This window comes from Rhinatrema bivittatum, chromosome 4 (genome assembly GCF_901001135.1).
Source record: "Rhinatrema bivittatum chromosome 4, aRhiBiv1.1, whole genome shotgun sequence".
Classification (NCBI taxonomy): domain Eukaryota; kingdom Metazoa; phylum Chordata; class Amphibia; order Gymnophiona; family Rhinatrematidae; genus Rhinatrema; species Rhinatrema bivittatum.
The window spans coordinates 341,882,211-341,904,293 of record NC_042618.1 but is presented as its reverse complement, the minus strand read 5'-3'; the positions used below and the strand labels follow the sequence as shown (position 1 = coordinate 341,904,293).

At 40.1% G+C, this 22,083-nt stretch overlaps 1 protein-coding gene across 1 annotated transcript in view; it reads right to left on the bottom strand.

The window, feature by feature from the left end:
* Positions 1-9,507: 9,507 nt before the first annotated feature.
* Positions 9,508-22,083, bottom strand: part of GRB2 (growth factor receptor bound protein 2) — a 127,691-nt gene continuing 115,115 nt past the window's right edge. Inside the window, exons 5-6 of the mRNA XM_029600539.1 lie at positions 12,773-12,941; positions 9,508-11,708 (exon numbers count right to left, since the gene is read on the bottom strand). Coding sequence (XP_029456399.1) covers positions 11,523-11,708; positions 12,773-12,941 — 355 coding nt within the window. The 3' untranslated portion in view covers positions 9,508-11,522. The remainder of the gene's footprint in view (positions 11,709-12,772; positions 12,942-22,083) is intronic.

The window sequence follows — 22,083 nt, the reverse complement described above, 5'->3', positions numbered from 1 at the left end:
TTTTGTGAGAAATATTGTGGAAAGATTGTCAGGGGGTCACATGATGTGGTGAGCATGGGCAAACACGTTTGTTCGGGCTCCAGGTACCATCTCCCAGATATCATTTGAAAGCCTCTGCATCTAGTGACTTAGACGATTGATTTTTAAGCTTGGTAAGAACAGCTTATGTCTAATTGACAAATATATGCAAAAATCCCCATGTAATATGCCCGTGAAAGGGAGGAAAGAGAGAGAAAAACCACCGGTGATTGCAGAAAAGATGGCTGCTGACCCAGAAAAACTATACAGGCCTTCACTAAACAGTGATGCTATTGCCGATTTAACTGCAACAGTAGTAGCCGCTTTAGACATCAGGCTAAATATTATATCTGAGCAAATTACTGAACTTAAAACTGCAATTTCAGAATTTGGTCTGTGGCTGGATTCAGTGGAGGGAAGAGTGCCCCTTTTACAGGATGATACGGTCGGCCTTACCAGCAAGCTAACAGCTTTAGAAAAGAAAGTAGAATTGCAAGAGGAAAAGATTGAAGACCTTGAAAAAAGGCCCCAAAGAAGCAATATTAGGTTGGTGGGGCTGCCAGCTAGCATCGAAAACTGCAATTTGCAGGGTTTCCTGGAGAAATGGTTGCCAGAAATTCTTAATCTGTCTGACTTAATGGGGGGGGGGTGTCTTAAAAATTGAGAAAGCTCACAGGCTGGGCAATAGGTGTGAAGGAGAGACCCGGCCTCATAATTGCCAAAGTTCTACAGTGGTTCTATCAACAGCAGCTAATGCAAGCGTACCATGAATGCCAGGAGATAACCCTACCAGGAACAACCGATTCACATCTTTCAGGATTATTCGATGAGAGTTTCTATGCAGCATAGAGAATTTTACCCTTTTTGCGCTGTGCTGGTGAAAAAGCAAATAAAATTCACAATTTCCTACACCACTACGCATCTGGCACACTAGATCAGCACGTGTGTTCGACTCAAAGGCAGCGAAAGAATTTGTTGATCAGCTCCCATGAGTTATTTATTTTATTTCTATTTAATTTAAAAAATTTTGTATACCGTCATTCGAAAAATACATAATGGTTTACAGAGAGTAACATAAAAACACAAGGTATACATCCATATTTATAACATATAATTCTTACACTAGAGGGGAAGGGTCCCATACCTTTTTTGGTAAGATGGGATGAGTTTTCATTATTCCTCTTTTTTTTTTGCGCCTCTGTTGCATGTGGAATAAAGTTCTTCCTGTTATCTGAAACTGGCAGCGTCAAAAGATGGCGGGAGACATTAAAGAAATCCAGGCTCCTCTGCTAGCCTACTTCACTGGCATTGTATAATCTCTGGGCATGCAATATTTCTGTGGTTAGACAATGTTCTCATGGCAATTCAGTCAATAAGACTCGCATGAGGGGCTCTTGAGATAAAAGGGCTTTGAATGTATTTTTCAGTACAATATGTCAGAAAGATGGATTCTGTCTGTTTTTGGTTTGGACCGGCGGAGTGACAATCTGGCACTGTGGATCTAGTACATCATGGCAATTTGGACAATCAGGAGAGGTGATGATGATCTCAGTTATTCTGGTGATACTAGGCCCAAATACTTAACACCAATAGATTGGTGGATATTTCCTCTCCCGAGGAGTGAATCCTCATAGCGATCATATAGATGGTCTGCAAGGTCGTGCCAGAGATGACCTGACGCTATTCCAGAATATGGTGGAGACATTATTACCGAGACCCCCAGGAAGCCCACTGTGGAAGGTTTAGGGCAAGGCATTAAAGGGATCCATGACAAAATGAAATGTACCACATCAATCTGAGTCTTGTGATAGAATGCACATGTTTAGGGTACACTTTATGAAGTTATACTGTTAGAGGTTATTAGGGAGCTAGGGTGTGTGGATGGACATTATCGATTTGTTTTTGTTTTCAACTTTTGGGGGATGGCACCCATACACAATTAGACATACCTCTCATTCACTGTAGGGAGAAACTACAAATGAGGGAGCAGTTCAAAGGAGGGGAGGGGGAAGAGGAGGAGGGGAAGCAAACAGAATGAAAACGGGGAAATGACCTGAGACTAAGGGGAAGTGACTAGAGGAACTTACATGGTCTGTGTATTGATAAAGCAGCACGGGCTAAATTCCAAAGTAATCATCAGTGGGTGAGATTTAATTTAGGACTTTGCCAAAGGGGTGGGCCAAGACTGGGTATCCCACCCCTATTTACTCAGACATGTATTTCTTCATTTAATTGTTCTTCTCCAACATGTTGAAGCTCATCTCCTGGAATATTAATGGGCTGGGAACTCCGATTAAAAGAAAGTATTGCAGATGCTGAAAAAGAATAAAGTTTCAGTGGCCTGCTTACAAGAGACATCTTTCAGAAGTAGAGAGTAAAAAATTAAAAAGGGAATGGGTGAATCATTTTTCAGCAGCTAAAGTAGAAATGGGGGTGTAACTGTTCTGATTAATAAGTGTTTAATTTCAGGAAGAAAAGTCTTATAAGTCCCGGAAGGGAGATTTTATAATTTTGGAAAAATAAAAATGGGAAGGATGTCATGATTTGCAATGAGTATAATTGCCCCTTTTCTTTTTTACTAAACTAGTGAACCAATTTCTAGCGAACATGAAGGGACCATTATTATGGTCAGATTATAATTGTGTGAGTGATTCTTTGGTTGATAAATCTCTGGGAATTAAGGGTAAAGCTAAAGAAAAAGGGATTCCATACCTATGCAAATAATTCCAACTTCTAGATGTATGGTGGGTATTGAATCCTGAAGTTAAACATTTCACATGTGTCAAGAGCACATAATTCCTTGTCAAGGATTGATTACATCCTGGCTTCTCAAAAATTAAGACAGAAATCGGCCTTCCTGTGATCTCTGATCACTCATTAATTTGGGTAGATTTCAAAGTAATGGAAGATGGGAAGAGGATATGGAGATTTCCCAGTTTTTTTTGCATGGAGATGTTGATTTCCAATCATTTCTTCGCACGAAACGTAAAGAGTTTGAACTGAATATTAGTCAACAAAGATTCCTCAACTCTTTTTTGGGAAACCAGTAAGGCTGTACTGAGAGGGGAAATAATAACCTGATGGGCAGGAATGCTAGATTGAATAAGTCTATATTATAGCTAGAAGAAAAATTAATAGCAGCCAAGGAAAAACTAGTGAAGCAGGGAACTAAAAGGCAGAAAGAATATATAGCTATTTTGGAAAGCTTGAGTGCATTCATCCATCAAAGGATGCAGAGAAGGCTACAGTGGACAGAACAATTTTTTTTCCACGTTGGGAATAAGGCTGGAACATTTTTAGCTAATGCAGTTAAGAATTTGGAGGGGGAACACATTTATCGAGCAGCTTAAAATTAAGCAAGGGTGATTCGCAACTAAAAGTGTATATATCTGTGCAATTTTGAGGACTTTTTATGAGGGGGTTATATTCAGAAGATGGACCATGGGAGCAATTAGAGGAGGATGATTTTTTCCAGAGAGTCTTTAATTGCCCTGCATAACTGAAGAGTAACTGGATTTTTTAAATAGATCTATACAATCACACAAAATCCTCCAGGTAAAGTCATCCAGTAAATCATGCAAAGCACCTGGACCTGATGGGTTTTCATATAATTATTACAAGATTCTGAGTTGTCAATTAGTAGGCCCTATTAATAATTTGTTCTTGGAAGTGCTCCAAAAGGATGCTTTCCCTCCAATCTTTAATAAGGCGCCTATTATGTTGGCTAAACTGGGGAAGATCCCACTCTCCCCAGCTTTATATAGACCCATAATCACTGTTAAACTGTGATCTAAAGATTTTTGCTGAAATTCTAGCAGATAGAATGTTTGATAATTCCACCCATTGTCTCTAGCAACCAGATTACTATATATATGGGAAAAGCATGCTCACATACAGTGAAGTTAATTATAGCAATGTCCATCTATAAGACCAACAATATACAAGCAGTGGCTGTAGGAATTGATTTGGAAAAGGCCTTAAGACAGGGTCTACTGGCCTTACATGTTTTCAGTTTTGCAGAGATAAGGATTTGCTGGCGATATATTAAAGAATTTCACTTTTATATAAGTCACTAATTTCAAATATTGCTAATGGTGATATAATTCATAATTCTGGTTCAGAACTGTGGCTCATTCAGCCATTTCCAGAATCCTCAGAGGGCTGTGAACTATAGTGAATTTCTGACCATCTTAAGACTCAAAGAATGTGAAAGATCTGGAAACTGGCAGGCTCTGCAAAGCCTATAATTAAAGGCCAGGAAGGCAGCAATGACAATGTTTGCACCACAAAACAGGGAAGCTTGGTTTGCAGGAAGCCCAGATATAAGCTTTTGTCTTACAAATGCATATCTCAACGGACAGGAGCCAGGTGAATGAAAAGTCCCCTGAGGTTACAGCTTTAATTAAGTCCTGGCGCCAGCAAACGGAATCCAGGCCTATCTCCTATATAGGACACAGACTTGCTATCTGTTTACACAACAAAGAAGATAACAGGATATCAGAAGGAACAAAGTGCAGCAAAGCCATGTTGATAAAGGAACTTTTTATGGTGGGAGGGTGTGTCAGGGAAGACAAGTAAAGAGTATGATTTTTACAAATGAATGAAGGATGTCCTCACAAGCATTTTCTATGCATACTAGGTTATCATGACAACAGCATCATGTGTTTTTGTAAATGAGTTTTGGGCAGTTACGTGATTCTAGAAACTTCGGCAATACTGTATCTTTGACTATAAAGGAGAGCCACTTCGGTTATTCTGGGAGATGCTAGTTATTTTGAAAAGATAGAGGGCATTTAGCATACCGCATCTCCCAGGAACACTTTGTAAAGCCAAATAAATTTTACTTTGTACCATTGTACTGAGTCTGAGTGTTCTTGTTGCCCTGGCCCTGAGTCCAGAAATTATGGACAATGGCCATAAGTCTGATGATTTTTTTCATTCAGAGGGGAGCAGACAGGGATGTCCTTTATCCCCTCTGTTGTACATCCTGTCCATAGATCCTTTATTGCAGAAAATTAATGATAGCACTATTCGGAGATTTACTAAAGGAGATCAATCTTTTAAAGTAGCGGCCTTTGTGGACAATGCCCTGGTTTTTCTCACAGAATCAAGAGTCCATACTGAAAATGTTAAAGCATCAAACCAAGTTGGAGAATTTGCAGGATTAAAAATCAACCAAGTCTCAAGTTTTGGATATACAGGGTAGCCTAAGAGTCATGGGGCACAGGCTTCCCTTTATGTTGGGTTGAGAAAGGATATTAGGGAAACAAACAAAAATGTCAGACTTTTTCAATGGAAAGGAATGAAGTCGAGAATACCCCTGGATTTGTTAATCAGACTCTTGGGTAGAAGCGGCTGAAAATGTCCAAATGTACAGATGTATAATTTAGCATGTATGTAATGGCATATTTCAGATTGGTTGTTTGCAATCTCAAAATACAACAGTTATTACAAAGTTGGAATGATCTGATTTCGTTGAATGCTTTGGTTCAAGTCACAGAGGAATATTTCAAGTTAAGTTAAAGAGCATTTAATAGTAAGTTATCAGAGGACTTGGTCATTATTATGTAAGTTATCCCATACTCCTGACATAGTTTCCTCTATCATTTCCATACAAGGAAACCCATAATTTGAACTAGGTCTAGATAACCCCATGTTCACACTATGAAATACCAAAGTTTGAAACAGGTCCATCAATTCTTTATTGGTAAATCCAATTTATTACATAGTTTTCAGGAGCTCCAATCCAGCTACCAACTTTCACACAAAGATTTTTATGCATACTTATTAGTTAGGCACTATATATTCAATCTTATGAAGAATCAAAAGATTGGTAAATATGGGATTCAAGAAGAGGTTATAATAGGCATTAAAAAAAGATGATTTCTTGTGCCAATTTTACCAGTGTTACTGGATATTCCGACAAGAAATGCTATAGCAAAGATTTTTGGTAAATGAAACAAATGGACTAATTTTAACTTGACAGAGCAGGAGTTTCGACAATGTTTTAAAAACATAGAAGATCCATAGAAAATGTAAGCTTAAGGGAGACAGTTTAAAGTTTCTACACCCGGCATATCTGTCTCAAGAAAGAGCATACCCAGCTATAATTTCTGAATCAGCTAAATGCTTGAGGTAGATTTTATTCATGGATTCTGGAATTGCTCTAAGCTTCCATGTTTCTGGGGTAAGTTATAAAGATATGTAGAAAGTTTTCTTAAGGTGCATCTGCCTTTAGATTAAAAAATCTAGCTATTTGTCTGCTATGAAGGCATTGCTTCTGAATTGGATCCAAATAAAATATTTTTAGATAAGCCCACTTTAGTGGCAAAGAAAACAATATTATCTACTTGGGTCATGAAGGAATTCCAAGTATTAATTATTGCAAATCAAGAATGGTTAAACTGTTAACTTTCAAATATATGACAGCAAACATGCTGTTGGAGAAACACTTGGATGATATGTTGCACATATGGCAGGATTACTTGTGCGCTCTCTCCAGCTGTGAAATCTATAGTACTGAACTTGTAAATTTCTTCTAATATTCTAAGAGGAGTTTTGGGAGAAGTAGTAAGCAAATTTCATTGTATGTGAATAAATAGCACGGAATCAGAAACAAGATTCATCTATATAGTCCTTATTAACATCTTCCTTGTTATTGATTTTCTAAGATGTAGAGGACGAAGTACTAAGGTGAAACCACTCATATAAAGGAAAAGGATCAACAACTGTAGTAACAATAGTCGGGGAAGGGGAGAGAAGGTCTGCTGGGTATCTGGGGATTAAAGGAGGGAGGCGGGGTTTATGTTCTGTGTGTTCATCACACATGTTGGTGAACCATATATACTTTGTGCATTTACAGTGAATGGAGGTAGTGCTACATCTGTTTTGTTATAATTTTGATGTGTTAAAAAGCTTAATGAAGAGATTATTTAAAAAAAAGGATTGCCAGGAAATATTTGCCTTTCTGATAATACAAAAGTCTGCATCAGTTTAGAAGCAGAAAGGTATGGAAAACATGAGGAGGGATTTAGCAAAGCTTGAGAAATAGTTTAGGCTCTGGCAGTTAATGCTAAAAAATGTAGAATTATGCATTTAAGCTGCAAAAGCCAGAGGGAGAGGTACAGGTTAGTGGTGAATTTCTTCTATGCATGAAAGAAGTGCAGGCTCTGGGAGTGATCTTATCTGATGATCTTAAGGTGGCCAAACAGTTGGATAAAGCCACAGCAAAAGTGAGAGATGCTTGGCTGCTTAGGGAGAGGAATGGTCGGCAGTAAAAGGGAGGTGATATTGCCCCTGTATAGGCACCTGGTGAAACCTCATTTGGAATACTGTGTATAATTCTGGAGACTGCACCTTCAAAAGGATATAAACTGGTTGGAGCTGGTCTGGAGGGTGGCCACTAAAATAAGTTATCTTCTTTCTAAAGCATATGGTGACAAACTTAAAGATCCAAATTATGTATACCCTACAGCAGTGTTGGCGAACCTTTTAGGCTGAGCCTGTCAAAAATTCAGAAAATGCCTAACTTGACTCTGCTGGTGCGTCACCCCCCCATCCCCTGAACAAAAAAAAGACAATTTACATATTTATTTACAAAAAATCCAGTCCCATCATGTCTGGTGCTATGTATTATGTAAAAAAAAAAAAAAAGTCAAATAATGACAAAAATGAAAAACAAGTAAAACTAACTAACAACAAAAAAAAGATTCATTATTAAAAATTTCATACAGCACATTAATCCAACAAGATGAAAACAGCAATCATGCAGACACACACACATGCTCTCTTGCATATCCAAATACACGCTTCCCTTGCACCTAACATACACACGCTCCCTCACATTCCCACTCTCTCTCCTTCTTGCAGCCTCTAAAGATATATATATATATATATATATATAAAAAGTACTTACATACATTAGTGGTCAGGAGGGATCAAGGCAAGGCTACCAGCTGGTGTGGGACAAAGTGGGCAGAAAGGCCTGATGCAAGATGGGTGAGTTATTTTTTGCCATGGCCCCAACATAAGGAGGGCTGTCTTCCGAAATCTGTGAGGAGCCTTCGGCTGTGGTGAAGTACCGGTGGGAGGTCCTACTGTTACCTCCCGCAGAAGAGAGAGAGATGGGGCTGGTGTGAGGGAAGGTCACGGGAGTGTTTACCATCACTGCGGTGATGAGCAGAAGACAGAGCAGTCCCATAGCTATCAGTGATGCAGCTAGGAAAAGAAAAAAACACAAACATGCAGACGCGATCGCGGGGTGTGTGTGTGTGTTTCTAGCGGACTGAAGAGAAGAACCTTATAAAGCTGTGGGGAAAAGCAAGAGAAATGAGCAGAGAACCTTGAGGATCCTGTTCTACCATAGCTGCTGCGGGGTCTAGGGTTGATTGCAGCAGCTTACAGGGTCCTATTATTTTGTGGGGCACTGGTGGACACTGGCGTGTTACTCAAAACATTGTGGCAAGTCACCTTTGACACGCATGTCATTGGTTCACCATCATTGCCCTAAAGGAAGGGTAAGAAAAGGGAGATATGAGAGATACATTAAATACCTCCAAGGTTTCTGTGCACAGGAGGCAGGCCTCTCAATGGAAAGGAGATCCAGAACGAAATGTTATGGGATTGATGGTGAAAGGGAGTAGACTCAGGAGTAATCTAAGGACTTTTTTTTTTTTATAGACAGGGAAAAGCCTTGCTGTGGAGGTGGTAGAGACAAGATCAGTATATGAATTCAAGAATAAATACAGGGGATTTCTGAGGGAGTGGTAGGGGTTTGTAAAGCTAAATTAGTTGGGATGGATGGGCAGAGTTGATAGGCCTTATAGTCTTTTTCTATTGTCCCGTTTCTGTGTTGTTTGGAGGTAATAGCTGAATTACAAACATACTTATCTAGATGTCAATTAAATGAAACCCTTCACGAGCACAAGATGCAAGTGACAAAAATTTATTTATCTATCATTACATGGCAAAACTCATAAAAAAACCCCCCACTGTGCAAACAATTATTTAGGCCTGTAAGACTGGCATCAGAACAGACTGGTTTTGCACGTTTGCATGTTTGTCAGGCAACTTCTGTCCATCTCTGATCAAATTCATGTTTTCACTTTCTGTGCTTTTGCTGAGCTTATGAAAACTGGAGTTCTGGTACACCTGCAATTTGCCATTCTGTCTGTACTGCTAGTGAAGAATGAAATGGCAAAAACTTTTATGCTGTTCTGCTAGCCAACCTGTCACTTTGGAGATAAATTTCTTATTCAGGTGTCCAGAAAGAAAATGCTTTAAATGAACTAGCCCTACGCACTTATTAGCTCAAGGTTCTAGGCTAGTCTTCAAAAGTGAGATGCCATAAATATATTTCTCTTTACAATAAAAATTAAGCGCTTATAAACTGAAGATATGGAGATGTTCCCTAGTAACAGATCGCAGATGAATGTAGGTTTTCCCCATCAGTAAATGATAAAAGCGCACACACCTCTACCTGAGTGAAGAATACATTGTATGTTTATTATTCACAATTAATTACTATCTACCAAATGCTGCATCAGTTTTAAAGATTGAGTACAGAAGCTTTTTTTTTTTTTTTTATTTAAACACTGATTTTTTTTTTATATATATATTTATATATATGTACACACAAGACATACGTCTGCAAGGTTGCATGATATATTCCAATCCCAAAAGAGAAACAATCAGATGGTCCAGGTGTTTTAACACTAGAGAAACCTTTCACGGTGATTTTAAAGGGAAAAGAAAGAGAGGGTGAAAGGGAAAGACTGACAGAGACAAAAGGAAAATCTACAGGGGCTGCTTTAACCTTTGACTTCAGCAGAATTAAAGCATAAGGCATACTGACATTCATTGTGACAATTCTTTAACACTTAAAAAAGGCTTACAGCTCCAGGAGGCACATCCCTGCTTGGCGTGAGTGGGATGTCTCCAAGGTATCCTTTAGGTCCATTTTAGGTCAAGAATTGCAAAGTTCCATGGTCAACACAAGTGAACGGGAAATAAAAGACTGGAACCAAAATGTCTCTGTGGTCCATGACCGTGTCTAATAATCCATGTGGAAGGCTGCTTTGGAAAAACGAGCTAAATTCCCTCCACAGCAGGTTTGTATATTTTGAGAAGGGCAGGAAGAATGAGAGCAGTTATTAAACTGGAGGAGTCAGACTGGTAGAAGGCAGCAGAGCAAGAAACAGATTAAGTGCAGCATTATGAGAAACCTTGTGCATGCAAAAAAAAAAAAAAAAAAAAAAGACACAGCTTTCAAATTCTTGCTGCCCTAGAGGAGCATGGGAATGTTCATGCAAGCACCAAAGGAAAACATTCCAAGAAATCAGACTGGGCTCTTAGCCTTTGTTTACAAAGTTCCACCACTAAGAATTTCTCAGGCTTAATCTCCTTAAGTGTCTGGTTCAGTAAAGAAAACAGCTGCCCTGTGCTGACAACAAACAGCACAAGCTCCCCAATCATGGGGGGACACAGAGTCACCTGCTACACTAAGATCAGCTTAAATGCAATATGCTTTAGATTTCCAAGAAAAGAACAATGTGAAGATGCTACCAAATATTAAAAACTAAAATGTGACTGAACAATAGATTTTATTTTGTCTGCATGTATTTTTACATTGATAATACTGCTAACTCTGCCCACACTTCAACCCTCCCGTTAAAAATAAAACTAAAACTATTTACACACCAGGAAAACAGGTGATCCAAGGAGCAGACTAGAAAGGCAATGGACTGTGGCTGTAATAAAAAAAAACAAAAAAAAACTACAAGAAATAAGGGAAAAGGCACTATGGAAAAAGAGAAAGTGCTCAATCATACACCTTTTAGACCCTGAAGGAGTAAAAAATAAAAAGCTACTGTTGCTTAAAAAATACTTCTGCTGAGGTTCTAGATCTGTCCGAGCAACTTTTACAGACTCAAGTTGATACCTGATTCCAGAGCTGCTCAATCTTACAGAAAGATTTAGCAAGAAGGGAAAATATTGATGAAAATAAAAATTCTCAAGGGCTGGTGGGAGAAAAAAAAAAAAAAAGGGAATTGGCCCTTCTCTGGAATTACACCTGATAAAACCAAAACATTTGCATAGAGAGGAAATACCAGCAGCTTTATTTCATCAGCATGGCTAGAATTCTATATGGCATTAAACTGCATGCAAGGACAGACAGAAGAAGAGAAGAGACGAGACAAAGGGAAAAATCAGGAGAGGAAAAACAAGAGCAGCTGTGGAAATCTGCTAGTAAAATTTTTTTTTTTTTTTTAATTTAAAGGTAAATTTTGGCATTCTAAAATCAAATGTCTTCAACCCCTCCCCTCCCCACCCTCTAGAGTTCCATACTGAAGAGAGGAGTGTCACCTCCAGGGACAGTCCTCTGAAGAGCAAGCTCTCAATGTACTGCCGGGCAGTGCTTTTATCGCTGGACTGTTATGTGGTTAACTCCACCTTTTCTCCCCCCTCCCATTTTATTGTATTTTTATATCTTTGCTTCTGTCGCCTTAGAGATTGCGGTTCACTGGAGTGACATAGTTGCGGGGGAACATCCCCGTCTGGCCATGGCATGCACCTTTCCACCAGTTGGGGTCGGAATTGTCGATGACCTGAATGAAGTCTCCACGCCGGAACCCTAGCTCACCATCCTCCTGGGGATCGAAGTCAAAAAGGGCCTGCACATAGGTCGGTTGCTGCAAGAAAGGAAAGTGGATGTGGCAAACATTATTCAGGATAGCACTGAGTCTTTGTAACTCCAGATGAAGAGAAACAGAAGATATAATGTCAGAAAGACCGTGGGGGCAATTTTTACAGAGCCAACATAGTTGCAAACTATTTACGTGGTTTCAACACATGTGCTATATGTAAATGTACACCAGTTGCTTCTCTTTGAAAAATCAGCAATTATAAAAGTATGTGCTCTAGAAGCACTCAAGTACTCTATACCTTTTTGTGCACACAGGAAAGAGGAGGCAAAATAGCATGCATACATATGAAAATCTAATGCATCCGTGCTGTTTTCCTCCCTCGATCTGAATAAGCTCACAGGAATGCCTCTCTATCCTGCAGCTAAAAGCATGCAAGCCACCGAAGCTGCATGCACTTTTAGCCAAATTTGAGCTGGGGGCAATTTTCAGGAATGACATTTTACCTGGGTAGACCCTTGTTTATCTAGATAAATGCCTTTGAACATTGCCCTAAGACCACATCTCTGAATACCCAGCCTCCATTTCTCTCTTAAATATGCGAAGGGAAAGCACAGGAGAACCTAACAGTTCTAAGCACTAGAGGGAAGCAAGAGGAGCCATGCTGCTCTATCGAGCTGGGCGGATGTGTGCCTCTGCTTGGTCATCCACACCCTGATGCACTTTTCTGCTCACATGGGAAAGGGTTTTTTGGAAGCAGCTGCCCCAAGTTGTAACTTCCTGAAATGTCTGAAGGATTGCTATACATTAAAATAAAAGGAGGAAGAAATATGAAGGATCTGTAGGTGCTCAACTTCTTGTTTTTGTTCCAGGAAAGGGTTGCCCCAGCTGGGAAACACCCTTCCCTTAGGGCTATTACACATCACTGGATCCAAGAAGTGGAATCCTTATCAAACCAATGCTTATATTCAGGATGTCATAACTGCTATTTTTAGAGTTTCGTTCCCTTCTATCTCTAAAACTAAGAAAGGGCAGTCTTGGTGAATGAAGACAAGTTCATATCCATTAATACATTAAACAGAGGTATTTGCAGTTTTTAAAAACTCTCTCACCTGTGGCACCTGCTCAATGTCCCGGAGGAAGATCTGCTGGTTCCGGGAAACAGAGGTGGACCTGTGATAGTCTACTAGCTCGTTCAGAGAATTGAACTTTACCACCCACAGGAAATATTTTCCAGCCCCATCTCGCAGCACCTTGAAATGTTGCACATCGTTTCCGAACCTAGTAAGGGTGACAGAGAGAAAGAAGAGAAGGGTGTTGATAGTTCATCACAACAGTGCTCTCCTGGACAATAATCAATAGAAGACACGAGTAACTTAAGTACTGCATGTATAACATGACAGCATAAGCCACACAAAGGGAAGGAGAGGGCTTGCACTGGTCCCTTGACTTGTCATAAAGAGGAAAAGTATTATAAAGTATAAGCAATTATATAGAATGTTAGATAAATTATGTCTCGACAAGCTGTCATATCCAGGGTGCTTTGATGCACAACTAGTCAGGGAAATCTGGGAAGAAATCTGTGTTCCTGGGGTTTGAAGACAGTCCGAGGGTGGCTGCATTAGTATCCAAATACACACTGGTCAATCCAAAGCAGTTCAAAATGCTGCAAAAAACTCTTGTCGCATCCATCTCTGGCAGAGATGGAGGTGAGGAATCCTTGCAGACAAGGCTCCAGAACTGCCATTCCATCTCCTATGCAAGGAGGTGAAATTTAAACTTACTTGTTAACTTCCTTTCCTAGTCATGTCCTCCTGCCAGCAAATAGAGACAGAGGAAAAAAAGCTCAAAGCTAACTACTACCTCTAAGGTGGTGTGGTACTGCCTTCAGCTATGTCAAAAGTAAGACAACTGAAGGAAATTATTTATTTTGGTATCCATATCACCATCCTAACCAAAACCAGACACAAACCAAAAACATAATTCCATAGTTATTAACCTAGGACTAAAAATCCCTTCACCAAGCTCACAATTAAGCCAACTGCCTTCAGAGTGGGCATCAATGGACTCACCAATACATTTCTGAACTTATCAGACTGAGAGCCCTTGTTCACTGTGGCTTCTCTGGGTGGGTTCTGGACTAGTCTGGCAAAGCTAAAGGAAAGGAAGTTTGCTTACCATAAATGGTATTTTCCATAGATAGCAGGATGAATTAGTTATTACATGTGTGTGACGTCATGCGATGGCACCAAACAGACTTGTCTGTCCAAGCTGTAGAGCTTTTAGCTCTACTGAGCATGGGTTGGGAACAACTTATACAGTCACCAACCCATTCGAAAGGACAAACTTTGGGTTTAGTTTTCATAAATCCTCTCTTTGCTTCCGCCATTAAGGGAAAAACCAAGATCACTCTCATACCCTGGTCCGATCATTATCTTATTCAATTCTCCTTAAATATAAATTGTACTAATTCTAATAATAAAACTTATTCTTCCACATTAAAGCGCAAATTTATTACTACAGATTCTTTTATAGAGACTACAGTCCCTAACTTGCCAACTATCCCAGCCCATAACATTGATGAATCCGTCGCTAAGTGGAATTCTGCTATTTCCTCCTCTTTAAACTTAATTGCCCCTTTAAAAAAAAACAAAACAAAGTCCAACTCAACAAGGAAAAAAACAATGCCCCTTGGTATATGAAATCATTACATTCTCAAAAAACTTCTCCTGGAAAACTAGAATGCAAATGGCGTCCTAACAAAACACCAGAAACAAAAAGTGCGTATTATTGCCTCTTAAGCCACTATATCAGGAACACAAACATTGCAAAAAAAATATTACTCTAAAAATCTCAAAATCTAATGGTAACCCCAATATTTTATTTAATATTGTAAAATCTTTAACAATACAGAATGGGCAAACCATAATTCATGATTCAGTATCTTGTAATAAAATTGCAAATTATTTCAAAACTAAAGTTACAAACATATCTAATGAATTTGCAAAAATTACTTTTTCGTTCTTGTAACAACTCTGAACCCAACTATACTTGGTCTGAATTTACTCCAGTGTCAGAAAATGCCATCCAAACTATTATAAGGAAACAAAACCCTTCTAACTCACCAGATAATCCTTGTTCTGGTGCCTTCTTTAAAGCACTAGGCCCACATGCCAGTAATTTTCTTAGTCTATTAGTTAACCAATCCTTAGAAACAGGACAATTCCCACATTGTTTTAAAAAACCCCTCCATCTTACCTATCATTAAAAATAAATCTACAGATGCATCTGACCTTAGCAATTTGAAGCCTATTGCTACCCTAACCTCTTTAGCGAAACTCATTGAGTCAGTAGTCTTGTTCCAACTCTCTGATTATCTAGAAGAACATGACATCCTTCATGTTAATCAACATGGGTTCCGCAAAGGACATTCCACTGAAACCCTTCTATTAACCTTTTTTGATACCTTTTGATTCGAGCTTTTGATTCTTACACAGACTATATTATCGTTTTCTTGGACATCTCTGCAGCCTTTGACATGGTTGATAATCAGATTCTCATCTCTGGTCTCAAATCTATAGGTATCTCTGGCACAGTTTTACAGTGGTTTTCTTCATTTCTCACAGATCGCACTCAGCAAGTCAATATAGGTAATCACTCTTCTGATCCTTACACAATTGCTTCAGGTGTTCCTCAGGGTTCTTCATTATCTCCTATTCTTTTCAACATCTATTTGTTACCACTCTGCTGTATTCTTTCTTCTTTAAACGTACAGTTCAAAATCTATGCTGATGATTTACAGTTCATCGTTCCATATAATACTTCCTGGTCAGACACTCTCTCTTTAGTTTCCTTATGTCTAACAATCATTAACACATGGCTTTCACACAACCAGTTAAAACTAAATCCAGTAAAAACAGAAATTGTTCATCTCATTTCTATTTCAGAATCTTCTATTGGTCCCCCCTCTCACTTTCTCTTTAATGGTACCTCCATTCCAATTTCTAATCATGCAAAAAATGTAGGTGTAACTATCAATACAGACCTAACCATGAAGCAACACATTAACAGTAACAAGAAATTCTTTCTACAAACTACAACTTCTGAAGCGCCTTTGTCCATTACTGTTCTTTCAGGATTTCCGTTCTATCCTTCAATCTCTTATCTTCTCAGGTCTCGATTACTGCAATTCTCTTTATTTAGGCCTCCCCGATAATACCAGCCAACCATTACAATTAGCCCAGAATGCAGCAGCACGTATCCTATCAGGTACTTCCGTTAGAAATCACATCACTCCTATACTTAAGACTTAACATTGGTTACCAATAAGATTTAGAATACAATATAAAATCCTTACCATTATCCATTCACTCATCCACAACTCTTCTTCCACTTGGCTTTGCTCTCTACTCCGTATTTACAAACCCACTAGACATTTGAGATTGCTAACAAAAAACTTAGACACCCCTTCACTTCGGCAAGCACAATTAAATATCACAAGAAAAAGGGTTTTTTCAGTAGCAGGTCCCATCCTTTGGAATGCATTGCCAGATTCATTAAAATTACTAACCAATCCAATTCACTTCAAGAAATCCTTAAAAACTCACCTGTTTCAGATTGCTTTCGAAATTACTTCAAACAAACATTAACCACTTTACACACCACATAACCATCCATTTTTCAGTTCTCCCCTCATATACCGTTATAATGTATAAGATGGCACTTATCTTGTTTTTATGTTTAATTTGACGAGATTTAATAACTTATGAACTTGTTTTTATTGTATTTTTATTTTATTACAAGCTTTGTGTAATTTTTAATTATGTTATTTTATTTTTATGATTTGTATCTTTTGTACACCGTTTTGACTAAACCTTGTTTGGAAAAGCGGTATAGAAACTTTTTTTTTTTTGTGTAAATATATTTATTGGAAACAGTCAGTTAAATAAACATCAATAAGAGCACGTATGACCAGCTTTTGAGACATATCACCTTATGAAGCTTCAATACAAGTAGGTCAATCATATGCTCGAGACCAGCCAATCACCGTAACACATGTTGCAACGATAAGACCAACTGTCAACCATTTTTACTGTAAAACTAGTACACAGTAAACCCCTTTATCCCCCCCCTCCCTACCTTACCATTCCTCCCCCAGCTATCTCGGTAAAGCACTGGTATCTGATAGAGATAAGAAGAAAAGAAAATAAAATGTTAAAAGTAGCATATCGTATGGGTCATATATATAAAAGTCCAAATCGGTAGGTCATGGACATAGTGCATGTGGGAGAAGGTGCTGGACCATATCACGGTAAGACTCCAGATTCCTCTGCTGGCAGAAGTGCAATATACTCCGTCCATAGGAGGTGGACTTTCGTATATTTTTCACTAGAAACAGATTTTGCCATCAAGAGCTCCATATGCATCAGTCTATGAAATTTAGCCTTCCACACTTTGCTGTAAGCAGGTACCTGTTGGGTCCATTGTGTCAAAATCGCATCACGTGCAATAAAAATAATCTTCCTAAGAAAACATTGTTGGCGTCCCATAAGTATTGAATCAATCTTCCTCGATAAACCTAATAGCCAAATGAGTGGGTCCAATGGAAGATCAAGTCCCCATATAGAGTGAACTAGTTGCTGCAAAGATATCCAGAAAACCTGTACCATAGGACAGGTCCAGAAGCAGTGGTAGAAATCTGGGTGCTTGGTGGTATACCTGGTACATTGTCTGTCCGCAGTGAGGCCCATATAATAGGCTTGACATTGAGAGTAAAAGGCTTGATGCAAGAACTTATAGGCCTGATCACGGAGAGTTACATTTGCCACAATTCGAGGTAAGTAATGAAAACAGTCCTGTAAGTCTTTAGTGGAGATGTCCTGAGGCAAGACCTTATTCCACTTTGCAACTACCCTGTCCAAGGTCGGTAGTGGAGGCAGCAGCGTCAGTGCTGAGTAATATTGCGAAGCTGACATTCGTTTCCCATCCTCACCCAGCAAAAAGTCCTGTACCTTGTGTCCATGAAAGAACGCCGGGTTCGTTTTGTGCTCTTCTAACATAAAATGCCTGAGTTGTAAATAGCCATAGAAGTCAGTTTGTGGAATAGCATATCTGTCCATTAGATCTTGAAAACTACAGATCTGATAATGACCAGCCTCCTGATCAAGTAGTTGCAGCATACTTTTTAAACCTTTAGATGACCACGACTGAAATAACAATTGCGTCATTCCTGGCTGAAATAATTTATATCCTCGAATAGGTAAACAAGTTGACGCTCCCTGAGGCACCTTTAGTTTCTTGCAGAGCGATTTCCACAGCTGACGCATGGGTCTCACCACTACACTGCCACTTATTAATTTAGGAAGTAAGGAATCCAATAGATGCAGGGCAGCACCAGGAGCGTGTGGAGACAACCAAGCTTTATAATGATCAAGTGGAGAGTGGAGAGTAGAGAGTAGTATGACCTACCCAGTCTCGTAAATGGCGTACTAAACACGCTTGATTGTAGCATTCCAGGTCCGGACAATTTAGTCCCCCCTGACCTTTAGGTAACATTAAGATCTTTAGTGGTATACGGGCCTTTTTGCCGTTCCAGATATATTGTTGGAGTCCTCTGTTAATGTCCTTAATGTCCTGTTTCCTAAGCCAGACCGGCAGCATATGAAAAAGGTACAACCATTTCGAAATTTCCATCATTTTTAATAACAGGATTTCCCCAGAAAGGGACAGAGGTAAATCCCGCCATGCCATAAGGTTCTTAATCATTTTCTGCTTCAAAGGGATAACATTTAGCCCATATAACTTGCTAGGAGAAGCAGGGATGTAAATGCCTAAATACTTTAGAGAAGCGCTCACCCATTTTAAGGGGAAATTACCAGACCAGGTAGATTTTAAGGTCCCCAATATATCCAAAGCTTCAGATTTTTCCACGTTAATTTTTAACCCAGCAAATTCTCCAAACATAGCTTGTAAATGTAAGACATGTGGTAGCGAGACTGCAGGATTACATAGGAAAACTAACATGTCGTCGGCAAAAGCCGCTATTTTAAAATTCCCATTCTTATAATGAATACCCTGAACAATGGGAGATTCTGCCAGTTTCCTTAATAGGGGATCCAAAGTCAAAATATATAATATGGGGGACAAGGGACACCCCTGCCTCACCCCTCTCGCAATACAGAAGGCTTCTGAAATAGTGTCATTTGCTACAATATGAGACATTGGTTGCGTATATAAAATGGAAATCGCTTGTATGAGCTGATTAGGAAACCCAAAGCGCTTAAGGACTGAAAACATATATTCCCAGGAGACCCTGTCAAAGGCCTTTTCCGAGTCAAACCCTACCGCCATTGATTCAATATTATAATAGTGAGACGTTTCAATGGCGGAGAGCAGTCTAATTACATGGCCTCCTGCATTTCGGCCCCCTACAAAACCCGCCTGGTACTGTGAAATTATAGAAGGCAAAACTGAGTTCATTCTCTGTGCCAAGATCCTAGCATACAATTTCAAGTCACAATTTAAGAGAGATATAGGGCGGTATGATGATGCTAAAGTAGCATCTTTCCCTGGTTTGGGTAGTACTGTAATAAACGCCGTATTAAATTGCGGGGGAAAACGGTTTATTTCGCATGCATGGTTGTAGAAAGCCGCTAGAGGTTCCACCAACGAGGAGCTGAGAATTTTGTAATATTCTAAGGTAAACCCATCTGGCCCAGGAGATTTGTGGTTCTTCCCTGTATTGATAACCCCTCGTACCTCTCCTACAGTGATAGGTCTACTAAGAAATTCCCATTTATCTTTTGGGACCTGAGGTAAAAGTATATCCTGGAAAAACGCCTCCTCCTCAGCAGCCTGTCCCCCCAGTCTGTCTTCTGTATATAACCTTTCATAAAACTCGCGCAGAACAGTACAAATTTCCTTACAAGTAGTAACATGATGGCCAAGGTGGTTTTTAAGACCTCCAATAAAAGTCTTCCTCCGCTTTACAGCCACCATCCGGGCTAGCAATTTACTAGATTTATTCCCATATTGAAAGAAAAAATGTTCAGAGGCCTTGAGCGATTTTTGCGCCCGAAGACGTAGGTGAGAATTTAGGGCAAGAAGGCAGGCTTTATATGCATCTTTATGAGCCTGTGAGGGGGATTGTGCTAATAAGCGCTGTGCTGCTTGGAGTTGAGAGTCCAATTGCAAAATAAGGGCATTTAACTTTTTCCGCTGCGCAATAGAGTATGCAATCACTTCTCCCCTGATAACGGCCTTGCTCGTTTCCCAGAACAACGCTGGATTGCTCATATGCTGCTCATTAATCTGTGCAAAATCATCCCACTTCTTTTGCAAGTATATGTGGAAATCCTTATCTGCATTCAAAGACCCAGGGAAGCGCCACGTCTTTTGTCCCACCCTAGTGTTAGATAGCCAGAGGTCCACCCACACCGGAGCATGATCTGCGATCACAATAGACTCAATGTTTGCTGTGTCCACCTTGTCAAACATAGGTTTGGAAAGCAATATGTAGTCTATTCTGGACATTGTAGCATGTGCCCTGGAAACGTGTGTGTACGCTTTATCATCTGGATATAGCAGGCGCCAAACATCTAAGAGATCTAATCGTGTGCAAAATTGGCGAACCCCTGAGTCTGCTGTTTGTTTAAAACTTTTTGGAATATTAGATTTGTCCAAATCAGCTTGAAATACACTGTTAAAGTCACCAGTGAGAAGAATATCACCCTGCGAGTTAGTTAATAGTATATTGACCACCTTGGTAACGAATACTGGATCTGGCATATTCGGGGCATAAAGAGTACCAAGGGTTACCGTTTTTCCCACTAACGTTCCTATAACAATTAAGAACCGACCTTCAGGGTCTTTTATTTCCCTGATAAGTGTAAAGGGGATATTCTTATTCACTAATAGTGCCACACCACCTTTCTTCCCCTTTGCTTCAGAGAAATAGCAAGCAGAGGCCCATTCTCTGCAGAGTTTCTTACTTTCGGACGCTGTTAAGTGTGTTTCCTGCAGGCAGGCTATCCCCACCTTTAACAGTTTTAAATGCTGGAAAACTTTCTCTCTCTTAATAGGGGTGCCCAAACCGTCCACATTCCAGGAAATTATCCTGCATTTACTACCCATCACTGCCACATGGATCCATGAACCACGATACCGTGTAGATCAGCGGAAGGGCAAGCTCCCAGCCTGACTTACCCTCCCAAACCTTAGGTAGTACACGCCAAATGCAGAAGGCCCACACACCTGCAATCCTTAGAGAAAAAAAGAAATGGGTTATTCTGAAACGTACACATTCCTTTTGATACCAGTGCCCTACCCCCCTCAATAAAGTACCCTCCCAGACACATAGGTCAGGGTAGTGGAGTCAAACATGAGTGCTCGGCTTCCCAGGACTCTCCCTCCTCCTCCATTTGTTGATAGCGCCTCTGTGTGAGACTTCTGCTCAAGAACTAGTATTCAAAGAGTCAAGGAATTTCGTTGCCTCCTCGACGGTTACACAAGTATGCCACTTGCCTTCGTGATTGATACGGAGCTTGGCTGGGAATTGCATTGTAAAACGCAAGTCTTTTTCTATTAACTTGCCACACACTGGGGCAAATGCCCTACGCAGGGCTGCCACTCTCGCTGAATAATCCGGGGCTAAACGGACGTTTGCTCCCTGGAACTGCAGAGTACCGCATTTTCTCGCAGCTTGCATCAGTAGTTGCTTATGGTGAAAATTAAAGATTTTCAGGATTACAACTCTTGGTCGTGACTGATCTGGGCCCCTGGCTCCTATTCGATGTGCCCTTTCAATGTCCAGAACCCCTTCCAATTCCGGCAGGCCTAAAGCCTCCGGCAGCCATTTTATAAGGGAGGGACGGAGTAGATGTTCCTCCAACGTTTCAGGGATACCCAGGCACCTGATATTTGACCTGCGGGCCCGGTTCTCGAGATCGGTCTTTGCAATCTGTTCTTGGAGTAATTTATCAAGGGTAGACACTTTCCCCTGCAGTCCTATAACGTCATCTTCCAATGAGGACGTTCGTTCCTCAACTTGATTGAGCCGTGGAGCGAAGTCGGTAATCACTTCTCGTAATGCCCCGATTTGATCCGATATGCCGGTAAGTTTGCAGTCTAAGGCTGCTAAAACCGCATCCTTAATTTCGGTTATTGTAAGGGATAACGGCGCGCTAACCGGCAAGTCTCCCTCATGCACCTTTTCAGCCGCCGCGGGCGCCATCTTGAGATCCGCCCCTTGCTTTTTTCTCTCCCCCCCCCCCAGCAGTATTGGAGGACTGCTGGAAAGCTCGATGAGATACGCACACCAAATTGGTCACACTAGTGCTATGAGGATCAGGCAGGTGTATTCCTGAAGAACCTTTTGCACTGTTTTGGCTCCAATCGAGTAGGAAAGCGACTTGTGCTAATCTGT